This window comes from Polyodon spathula, chromosome 48, assembly GCF_017654505.1.
Source record: "Polyodon spathula isolate WHYD16114869_AA chromosome 48, ASM1765450v1, whole genome shotgun sequence".
In the NCBI taxonomy this organism is placed as follows: domain Eukaryota; kingdom Metazoa; phylum Chordata; class Actinopteri; order Acipenseriformes; family Polyodontidae; genus Polyodon; species Polyodon spathula.
Window position 1 is genome coordinate 1425034 of NC_054581.1, and position 11545 is coordinate 1436578.

The 11545-nt window shown below is 50.9% G+C and overlaps 1 protein-coding gene and 1 long non-coding RNA gene across 3 annotated transcripts in view; one reads left to right on the forward strand and one right to left on the reverse strand.

Annotated features, from left to right (window-relative positions):
* The first annotated feature begins 32 nt into the window (after nucleotides 1-32).
* Nucleotides 33-2057, forward strand: LOC121306489. Its single transcript, XR_005948222.1, has 3 exons — nucleotides 33-89; nucleotides 533-621; nucleotides 1635-2057. It is a non-coding gene; the product is annotated as an uncharacterized LOC121306489 (long non-coding RNA).
* A 1709-nt stretch (nucleotides 2058-3766) lies between these two features.
* The window catches only part of LOC121306488 (solute carrier family 2, facilitated glucose transporter member 4-like), a 13747-nt gene continuing 5968 nt past the window's right edge, over nucleotides 3767-11545 (reverse strand). The window contains exons 3-11 of one of the 2 annotated variants that reach the window (XM_041238210.1): nucleotides 9312-9472; nucleotides 9107-9231; nucleotides 8797-8912; nucleotides 7910-8072; nucleotides 7569-7756; nucleotides 6906-7010; nucleotides 5984-6085; nucleotides 4983-5186; nucleotides 3767-4724 (exon numbers count right to left, since the gene is read on the reverse strand). In XM_041238210.1, the coding sequence (XP_041094144.1) occupies nucleotides 4518-4724; nucleotides 4983-5186; nucleotides 5984-6085; nucleotides 6906-7010; nucleotides 7569-7756; nucleotides 7910-8072; nucleotides 8797-8912; nucleotides 9107-9231; nucleotides 9312-9472 (1371 nt within the window). In that variant the 3' untranslated portion in view covers nucleotides 3767-4517. The remainder of the gene's footprint in view (nucleotides 4725-4982; nucleotides 5187-5983; nucleotides 6086-6905; nucleotides 7011-7568; nucleotides 7757-7909; nucleotides 8073-8796; nucleotides 8913-9106; nucleotides 9232-9311; nucleotides 9473-11545) is intronic. The other variant, XM_041238211.1, reaches the window with a different exon arrangement.

Genomic DNA, 11545 nt, shown 5'->3' on the forward strand with positions numbered 1-11545 from the left:
TACTGGGTCTCGTTCGGCCCCTCCCCCTTGGGCCAGCACCCCAATCCCCGCCCACTGCAGTCACGCCCACGGAGAAGCCAGGAGCGAGTGTAAGTCCCGAGCTTGTTCTTGCACTGATTTCACACTTGAGCAAAATTAGACCAGGTGCTGAAACTAATGTGGCTTTATGCCAAGTGACTTAGACTAGGGGGGGGGTGAACTCTGCATCATCTCTTCCAATAGGACCTCGTTTGTTTGGCGTCTCATCCGAAGGACGGAGCACAAGGAGGTTCAGTGACTCGCTCAGGGTCCCTCACACAGGGAGTCAGCGGCTGAGCCGGGATTTGAACCTCCTCCTGGACCATCGTCCCTAATCCTGGCTGATCTTAAATACCACTTATCCCATTTTCAACTCTTTCTGTTTTCTGTACGATGTACTTGCATTGTACAGATGGCTTTTTGATTTTTTGGTGTTGGGTGTTTTGCTTGAGTTTTTGTAATTCCATTCCGAATTGAAAATTAACGGAATACCCCCTCCCCCTCCCCCTTGCAGGTTCCTGCTTCCACGGCTGACCCCCCGGTGACCTCTCATTCGGTGTGACTGAGCTGGACAATTCAGGATTGTGCGATTTGGGGAGAGAGGTCAGTGAGCGATGGAGCAGGGGTGTGTTCATTTCACGGTAACCTGCTTCTTCAACGTCTGCTTTAAACTCTTAAGCAGAAGAGCCTTGTCGCGTTCAAAATGAATCATTTTCTCTACAGAAACGAGTGTTCCTAAATATTGAAATACTGACCTGAAAAAAAACAGGACATGCTGAATTGTAGAAGAGTTCGTTTGTCGTTCTACTGCCAGCGGCAGTGAATTATCAAACGAAATACACATACAAAACGGGCACAATGTGTTAAGTGATAAAAATGTGTCCAATGTGACAACAAAGCCAGCCTTATAAATATGTGAACCATACACGAGCGCCACACTTAAGTTCCCGTACCCCTTGTGTACAAACGTCAAGTTCAAAGCAAAACTGGGAGGATATTTATTCTGACCAGGAAAGTGCAATGCAAGCAACTGCCTCTAGATGTTTCCTTGAGGAAAGTATCTGCTGTCGAGGTTTTGTGCCCCTGTTAAATCTAGACTGAGTTGACTGGCCAAATGCAGTATTGCAAGGAGTTTCCAGAGAATTGCATGGGTACGCGCTCTGCTTAAGTCATTTTGAATAACGGAGCACCAAACTGTAAACAGAAATGAAGCAGTGATCCAATCCCTAATGGCAGGAGCACAGGATGGTCTGTCGTTGGGAGAGGACAGAACCTGCATCTCTAAGTGCTGCTGTTTTATACAGTCTCTCCATCTCTTTGGGTGCAAAGCTTAGCTGAAGGCTTATCCCTGTGTGCCAGCATTGCCTTGAGCAGACCACTCTTGCTCGCACTAGCTCGGGTGAGGTCAGTTCTGCTCCTTTCGCAGCAGCAAGACATCCCTGATCGCGGCACCTCAATTCAGTTTTATTTAGTTGTTCAGCGGGAGCTTTTGTCCAAAGTGTTAACTAGGGTGTTAACTCTGCACAGTCGCTAGCAATAGGACCTTGTTTTGCTTTACGTCTCGTCCGAGGTTTTGTACTTAATTTTTTTTATTGACTTCTCGTTTCCTCCTGTAGGTCACGGGGGGGGGGGGGGGGGGGAGGATTTTAAGACACACTCTGCCCCGAAGTTTTCTGTGCTGTCTTTCACACGCCCACGCTGAACAAACGACCAGGTGGGACACACGCACACACACACGAAGACAACTGCGCTGATGCCAAAAAGACTCTGCATTTAATTCCTTTTCTTAAAGAAACTAAACTAAAACCAATGAAGAATAACCAGCAGGTGTTTATGGTTTAATTTAATACTGAAGACACAGGGGTGTGTACATAGCAGAAACCTGGACCCCAGGGACGCGAAGAGCGAGAGATGTGTGCTGGTTAACATTTGGTGGCTTGTAATTTTTTTGTTTATTATACTGTAAGGTTGTTTTGTTTGTCTGAATGCACTGTCTGGGCCTTGTGTGCAATAATGTCATTAAAATCTAGTTTGGAAAATGCGTGTGTGTGCAATGCCTTTCTGCCTGTCTGGAGTCTTCTGAATTGGGGTTCTTTTTTATAAAGGACCACATTAATTTATTATAATCGGAGCATAAGTTGTATGATGTGATGCATTCTGGAATCTTTCTGCAGTGCATGTATCCCCAGGGTCCTGTTTGGAGGACAGTCCAGTCAGATTTTACTCTGTTTATTTTATATCAAGGCATCAGAGAAAAAGACATTAACAAATATTTAGACTTCACTTTTGCTCACAGTGAGTCAGTTATCATAACAATGCACTTCAAGAGAATTCAAATAACAGGTCAATGATGCCAGTTCAAAATGCTCCAAAAAATTGAGATCCAGCCCTCTGAAATGTCTTTATAATATACAGCACTAGACCCTGATATTGATGAGATCCAGCCCTCTGAAATGTCTTTATAATATACAGCACTAGACCCTGATATTGATGAGATCCAGCCCTCTGAAATGTCTTTATAATATACAGCACTAGACCCTGATATTGATGAGATCCAGCCCTCTGAAATGTCTTTATGATATACAGCGCTAGACCCTGATATTGATGAGACACAGCCCTCTGAAATGTCTTTATAATATACAGCGCTAGACCCTGATATTGTATAATATGACCCTATACTATACCAGCAAAATATGATATCTGCTGTTGATACAATCTTAAATATAACCTGCTCTTCAATCACGCTACAGGACTATAAACTGCAATTAGATGCTATTCATTCACTGGAATCTACACCTTAAGTTCAAAACAATAACCAAGCCAATATTTATGGAACTCTGTAATTTTAATAAATATTCATTATATATATTTAATTTACAATACAAATTGTTATACAGTCATACAAATCTACAGATCATGGTCACAGCATGCTTTTAGAAATCTGAGGCTGGTTTGGCGGTCTGTCGTCACAATGTATATACACAGAAATGAACACAACTAGGGGTGGGGCTACTACTGACTCCTCCCTCTAAAGGGGCGGTCCCACTGCAAGCCACACCCTTTAACCGGGTTTTTTTTCACCGATGAGATTCCAAGTCGTGTAGCTTTGGTGCCCCCCCTGTGGCCACGAGGGGAACTGCACCAGTTAGTCGTGGATAACAGGCGCACTGAGCTAATGCCTTTGGCTGGGTGGGGTTAATGAAACGTGCCAAACATCGCTGAACGCAGAAACAGTAATAATTAAACACGCATCTGATAAAAGATCAACACACATATCTATAAAATACCCTTGCTATGTGTGAGGTGCTGCTTGCAGATTCAGAAGCTGGTCGTTTGCTGCCAGTTTCTCAATTTGTTTGACCAGGTGCACAAGTGGCTACCTACCTATCTCTGTTTTGTGGAAGATGCCCCGGGATTTCAATATGCCTTCCAGGGACAGTAAAAGATCCTGGTTTTAAAAAAAAAAAAAAGGCATATTTTTTAATGACGTCTCAGTCTTAAAATTCTAGGGGGGGTGCAAAACGTTTGTGGCAGGTAATGGTTATAGATGTGGCGCAGACTGTGGCTGGCACATGTTCTGCCCCTGGGCATGGCTTTGAGGGAACGCACCACAGCACAGTTTTAACACACACACACACACACGCACGCACGCACACGCAAGACACACGCCCTCGGATCGCTTTTTGGCTTGTAGGAACTCCTTGAAATATTTCATTGCCCCTAAGTAACGGGGAGAAACATCCCTCTCTCTCTCTCTCCCCTCCCTCTCCCTCTCTCTCTCTTGCTTCCAAAACCACCCACCATCTCTATGACTCACAGAAATGTCAGGAAATCCATTTTTATTTTCAAATACTGTGTTTTCTTTTAATTTAGGTGAGTTGAGAAGCTGCAGAGGGGAGGGGAGGGGAGGCGGTGTCTCTCAGCCGCTATGACAGGCTCCCCTCTCCCTGTGACTCCATCTCAGAGCTGGGGGAGTACAGAGAGGGAGGGAGGCGGTGTGTCTCTATGACAGGCTCCCCTCTCCCCTCTCCCTGTGACTCCATCTCAGAGCTGGGGGAGTACAGAGAGGGAGGGAGGCGGTGTGTCTCTATGACAGGCTCCCCTCTCCCTGTGACTCCATCTCAGAGCTGGGGGAGTACAGAGAGGGAGGGAGGCGGTGTGTCTCTATGACAGGCTCCCCTCTCCCTGTGACTCCATCTCAGAGCTGGGGGAGTACAGAGAGGGAGGGAGGCGGTGTGTCTCTATGACAGGCTCCCCTCTCCCAGGCACTCCATCTCAGAGCTGGGGGAGTAGAGAGAAGAACGGAGGGAGGGAGGAGGTGTGTCTCTATGACAGGCTCCCCTCTCCCAGGCACTCCATCTCAGAGCTGGGGGAGTAGAGAGAGGTACGGAGGGAGGGAGGCGGTGTGTCTCTATGACAGGCTCCCCTCTCCCCTCTCCCAGGCACTCCATCTCAGAACTGGGGGAGTAGAGAGAGGGAGGGAGGGAGGCAGTGTGTCTCTATGACAGGCTCCCCTCTCCCAGGCACTCCATCTCAGTGCTGGGTTTCTCCTCCATGTCCAGGAGGGAGGCTGGCCGGCAACGGAATCCCGACGAGATCTGGTCGAAGGTTTTGCCGCGCGTCTCCGGAACCTTGAAGTAGGTGAAGGTGAGGAAGAGGAGGAGCAGAGCGGCGAAGATGAGGAAGACATAAGGACCGCACACCTCCTGAGAGAGGAGAGGAGAGGAGAGAGGGGGTGAGGGAAAACCCCAGCCTGCACATTCAATTATTTTACTGCCTGATTTTCATAATTTAGAATGTCTTTGCTGACAGCAGCAATTCCCCCACACTCAGCCGCTCTGAAAACTGAAGGTTCAGTCCTCCAAAAAACATTATTTGAGAATTTGGCCATCACCCCCCCCGGGTTATTTGCCCTGTAATTCTGCCTCCGGACACAGGGTGGCGCTGTGGCGAGAGCGACTCACTGCGATGTACTGGAAGCCCATGCCGATGACGAAGTTTGCAGTCCAGTTGGAAAGGCCGGCGACGGACATGGCCGCTGGTCTGGGGCCCTGGCTGAACAGCTCCGCCACGATGAACCACGGGATCGGGCCGGGGCCCACCTCGAAGAAAGCCACGAAGCCGAAGATCGCCAGCATGCTAACGTAGCTCATCCATGGGACCCGCTCCTGAGAGAGAGGGAGGAGCGACAGCAAGTGTGAGTCTGCTGTCACTTCAAACCCTAAAGCTAAAGAAACATGAAGCCACTTTTTCAGGAGCAGCGAAAACCTGCTTCCAGGAGACCTAGTTTGAGGCTCCCTGTGTCAAACCCCCGAGTCTCCCCTGGCGTGCCGCGCAGCGTCCTGAAACCTCGACTCCTGAACCCAAGTTCCAAGCCACAAAGGGGCTCTGTGTTCCCTCAGCTTAAAAGTAATACAGTGCTACCTCAAACTCCTGGCTCCTGATCATTGCAATATTAATAATAATAACACTTCCTTCAGGGGATCTGAACCCCAGGAAGCAGCAGCAGCAGCAGGGCTACTTGATTTTCTAACCCTGCTCAAACCCCAGGACTGGGTGCAGCAGCAGCAGCAGCAGGGCTAGTGTGAGTTTCTAACCCTGCTCAAACTCCTGGCTCCTGATCATTGCAAGACTTCATTGAAGCTCTAATGCAGCAGCAGCAGCAGGGCTAATCAAACTCCTGGCTCCTGATCACAATATTAATAATAATAACAGACTTCATTGAGGAGCTCTGAGCAGCAGCAGCAGGGCTCTGAACCCCATTGAGGGGAGCTCTGAACCCCAGGACTGGGTGCAGCATCAGCAGCAGCAGGGCTAGTGTGAGTTCCTAACCTTGTTACACAGGTAATGGGTGTTAATTATGTCAAGTGGTTGGGGAAAAAGAGATTTTAAAAGCTGTCAGGCAGGTGCAACGCAGCCATTCACAAACAGATCTAAGCTTCTTTGTAAACTTTTTTTGACTGACCAATAGGACGAGGGCGACGGTCATGACGACGGCACAGGTGGCCATTCCAGCCAATCCCAGCATGTGTAGCGTCCGCCGGCCCGTCCTCTCCACCAGGAACAGCTGTGATTGGACGAGAAAAGAAAATCAGGTGTGGGGGGCGGGGCGGGAGAAACGAGCGCGATTGGTCGATTTTAAAAGTTGCTATTTGTTTTTTGTTTTTGATTTTTTTTTAACTCTGTATCATATGTAAAAGAATCCCGTTTCAAATCTCATTAATCACTGTATTCACACAGTTGAGATTCAGTTTTTATCGGCAAGCTCCCCCGGATCCCTTCTTTCGGAAGACACAGGGTATCGCTGCTGAGCGACAGGCAGGAGATCCAGGCGCAGGTTGAAGCTGATATGCCCCCCCGCAGGCGAACAGGATTTATTTACAGATCAACACACTGAACAGCTAACGTGACGCTACCAGCAACGGCAGCGCAAGGAGAACGTACAGCACAGTTTAGAGGGCTCTCTGAACTGATCTTCTCTGTTCAGTAATAAACCAACGTTGCTGAAGAGATTGATCGTGGCGGATGAGCAGAGAGGGGGGATACGAGACGGATTCCAATTCCAATTTGCTTTTGATAAGTTCAGTAACTGCTCTTCATTTGTAGTTATATAGATATACATGCATCACGGGCTGGATGAGCCAATCCCTATATTAGTGAGCGCCATCTAGTGCCCAGCTAGGGTATCGCCAGCAAAACAAAATGAAAGTCCAGCCTGTGTTACACAAATCTGAAGAGCAGCTCCAGAGCTCACTGGCAAAGCAAAACAAATTAATATCAACTTTGTCCCCTTCGGTGTTGAGTGTGTTGTTCAGCATTGCAAGATGAGAGAAATATTACCCATTCCTCATCTCTAAATAGAGCTGTGATCTCGTTGGTTTCCTTACCGACACCACGGTGAACGCTGTATTGACAGCCCCTGCTCCGATTGTAGCGTAGACCGGACTCTCCACCCCTGCCTTCTCAAAGATACTGGTAGAGTAGTAAAAAATCTGAGGGTTAAAACAGTATGAATGAGTCATTTAGCAGATGCTTTTATCCAAAGCGATTTACAGAGACTAGGGGGGGTGAACTCTGCATCATCAACACCTGCTGCTGCTGCAGAGTCTCTTCCAATAGGACCGCGTTTGTTTGGCGTCTCGTCCGAAGGACGGAGCACAAGGAGGTTCACTGACTCGCTCAGGGTCCCACACACAGGGAATCAGCGGCTAAGCTGGGATTGAACTGGGAACCTCTTGGTTAACCGCTGAACCACCAGTATGCAGTTCTGTAAGTGGGTGCAGGCCCAGTGTGAGATTCCCTTAATAGAGATGCACCTAATGGAGCAGAGTGTAGCACAGCTCTGGAGAAAAAGTTTTGCAGCGCGAGGGACCGGGAGACAGTGGGGAGGACTGGGAGACAGTGGGAGTTACTGGGAGACAGTGGGGAGGACTGGGAGGGACCAGGAGACAGTTGGGAAAACTGGGAGACACTGGGAGGGATTGGGAGACACTGGAAGGGATTGGGAGACAGTGGGAGTGACCGGGAGACGCTGGGTGGGACAGACTCACAGCGTTGACCCCGGAGAGCTGCTGGGAGAGCTGCAGCACCACGGCAATGATCACAGGCTGCCTGTAGGCGGGGGAGCGGAAGAGCTCAGTGACGGACACCTTGCGCTCCATCTCCATCCTCCTCTTCTCTTCCTTCATCTCCAACAGGAACTCGCTGACATCCTGCCTGCCGGTCAGCCTCTTCAGACCTGAGGGGGGGGGAGAGAAGACAAGAGAGGTTTGGGAACGAGGTCACCCGGCCCCCCCCCCCCCCCCAGACTCACCCCTCTTTAGCTACTGGGGGAGCTCATTCAAAAGCATGCAGTTTTTTTTTTTTGTAAATGTTCCCAGTGGTCGCTCACATCTCTTGGCGTGCTGCTCCTCCCCGCGGATGATGTACAGATAGCGCGGGCTCTCGGGGCAGAACGGAAGCAGCGCCATCTGCAGGACGGTGGGCAGAACTGTCAGCCCGACGAGAACCGGCCACAGCTCCTCTGTACCCAGAATCTCCTGCAGCCCGAAGATCTGGGGACAAGATAGAGAGCGTCAGCACAGGCTGGATCACACACCTCTCTCTGCTTTACAATGCTTCCCTATGCTTTACCAGACCTCTCTGTGCTTTACAATGCTTCCTTATGCTTTACCAGACCTCTTTGTGCTTTACAATGCTTCCCTATGCTTTACAACAGGTCTCTGTGTTTTACCAGACCTCTCTGTGCTTTACAATGCTTCCCTATGCTTTACCAGACCTCTCTGTGCTTTACAATGCTTCCCTATGCTTTGCCAGACCTCTTTGTGCTTTACAATGCTTCCCTATGCTTTACCAGACCTCTCTGTGCTTTACAATGCTTCCCTATGCTTTACCAGACCTCTCTGTGCTTTACAATGCTTCCCTATGCTTTACCAGACCTCTCCGTGCTTTACAATGCTTCCCTATGCTTTACCAGACCTCTCTGTGCTTTACAATGCTTCCCTATGCTTTACCAGACCTCTCTGTGCTTTACAATGCTTCCCTATGCTTTACCAGACCTCTCTGTGCTTTACAATGCTTCCCTATGCTTTACCAGACCTCTCTGTGCTTTACAATGCTTTCCTATGCTTTACCAGACCTCTCCGTGCTTTATTACACTGTGCTGTGCTTTTACTATGGGAAACTCATACAGGGCTGTGACCAGTGCTGCTTATCATTATCATCGCGACAGCAAAGGCTGTCCTCGCTTTCTGGTCACCCCGATGTGACCCCTCGTACCTGCGCTACCAGAATCCCCGTCACAAGGGCTAACTGGTGCAGCGTTCCCAGCGCCCCTCTCAAAGTGGTCGGAGAAATCTCCCCTACATACATCGGCACCAAGCCAGAGGCCAGACCTGAGGAGGAAGAACAGCTTGAGAAAGAGACTGCAATGGAGAAAGAAAGACTAGTGCCCTGTCCTTGCCTACAGATAGCTAATGCACTAATAATAACAACCAGATGCCACAATGTTAGTGAAGTGTCAGTAGGGGGCGCACTTCCCTCCTTGTCAGAACAGAACCAACAGAAAAAGTGGGAGGCGTTTCCAGACCTGAGTATGCGCCAATGAAAAAGCGTCCCAGGATCATCATCTCGTATGATTGGCCCAGCTTGGACATGCCCATCAGTGCGCCACCAATGAAAGCCAAGAGGTTATTTATCAACATGGCTTTCTTCCTGCAGAGACCGAATAGATACAGATTAGAAGTGTCTCCAATTCAGAGTGTGTGACAGAGAAGGGAGGGGCGGGGACTGACCTGCCGAGCCACTCTGAGACCACGCCCACGCTGAAGGAAGACAGCATGCCCCCGATGGAGAAGATGGCCACAGAGAGGGACCACAGCGTGGTGAGGGTGGCGGGGGGAATGGGGGTGCCGTGGCGGTGCAGCCACGTGGCATTGTAGCTCTGCTCGATAATCTGAGAAGCGAGAGGAGACAGAGAGGATTTGAGGCTTTATAGCCTGGCCAATTATGTTCCTTCTCTGGAGACAGAGCGATAGACCGGGAGAGGAGGGGGAGTGAGAAAGCAGGATTGGAAGGAGAGAGACTGGGGGGAGAGAGAGAGGTGAAGATTAGGGAGACCTGGAGGAAGTGTGCGGGAGAGATACAATGACCCTTCTGACGTTGCTGAGCACACTCAGAAAGCTGGTCACGCGTTCAGTACACATCAAGTCATGTGGATATTAATACACACCTCAATACAGACAGATTCCATTCGAAAGTCACTGACTGAGTGTCAGGGAAGGCCTACCCCCCCCCCCACCCCAAACCCCCCCCCCACCCCCCCCCCCCCCCCCCCCCCCCCCCCCCCCCCCCCCCCCCCCCCCCCCCCCCCCCCCCCCCCCCCCCCCCCCCCCCCCCCCCCCCCCTCCTCCCCCCACCCTGCACTATTTCAGGAGGGAGCGACCTGCGTCAATCAGCGCTGACAGAGTGGAACTCGACACTGCGGAAAAATCAACCAACTGCGATCCAGCATCGGGTCACATGACGAAAAACACCCCTGGCGGCCATGGCAACACCCTAGTGAAACATCCCTTCTCAAATGATCTTCAATGACAGAGCTGTAGCTGTGGTAGCATTGGTCTGGAGCAGCTGCAATGGGATGAGGCTGGTAGAATGGGACCACAGTGTGCGAACTATACCCTCAATGATCTTCAATGGCAATGCAGCTAGTACAGGGCAGCTCAAGGACAGGGTTTCTTCAAGGATGATGGGATTAATAGAGGACGAGTCTTCTCTTCTCGTAGGAGAGTTTCACATGGGCTAGCTGCACTATCCAGACTTGGCCTGAATTCAACCCTGAGACTTTTCTTTAAAAAGAACCCCTTTCATTACTGGAGCCCACATTCCCGGTCAGCTGGGCCGGGATTCCTTGGAATGGGATAGCTGTCAGATATTTTTGGCTCTGACTGCTTCCAAGGATCACACGCCACAATGATGACATTCCTCCCTCCCTAACCACTAGAGCCACACTGCTTCCCTCCCTCCCAGTTCCTCCTCAGCTCCACTAGAGCCACACTGCCTCCCTCTCTCCCAGTCCCTCCTCAGCTCCACTAGAGCCACACTGCTTCCCTCCCTCCCAGTCCCTCCTCAGCTCCACTAGAGCCACACTGCTTCACTCCCTCCCAGTCCCTCCTCAGCTCCACTAGAGCCACACTGCTTCACTCCCTCCCAGTCCCTCCTCAGCTCCACTAGAGCCACACTGCTTCACTCCCTCCCAGTCCCTCCTCAGCTCCACTAGAGCCACACTGCTTCCCTCCCTCCCAGTCCCTCCTCAGCTCCACTAGAGCCACACTGCTTCCCTCCCTCCCAGTCCCTCCTCAGCTCCACTAGAGCCACACTGCTTCACTGTACTTCCCTTCCCTCATCAGCTACACTAGAGGGCACTTTGGGACAGTTCCAGTCCCTTTTAACCACTCACACCCACTGCTTCCCTTCTCCCGGCCCAAACCCCTAACCCACACCCCCAACCTCCCTCCCAGTCCCTCCTCAGCTCTAACCCTAGAGCCACACTGCTTCCCTCCCCCGTCCCTCAACCAGCAACCCTAGAGCCACAACCCCTCCCCCCAACCCCAACCCAAATCCACTAAGCCCACTGCTTCACTGTACTTCCCTTCCCCATGTACACCCTTTGGGACAGTTCAGGCTTTTAACATCACACCCCAATGCTATTCCCAAACGGCCCCCAACCCCAACCACAACCCCCAACCCAACCCCAGCCCCAACCCCAACCCCAACCCCAATCCCAACCCCAACCCCAACCCCAACCCCAAACCCAACCTCAACCCCCAACCCCAACCCCAACCCCAAACCCAACCCCAACCCCCAACCCAACCACAACCAAACCACCCAACCCCAACCCCAACCCCAACCCCAAACCCAACCCCAAACCCAACCCCAAACCCAACCCCAACCCCAACCCCAAACCCCAACCCCAACCCCAAACCCCAACCCCAACCCCAACCCCAACCCCAACCCCAACCCCCCCCAA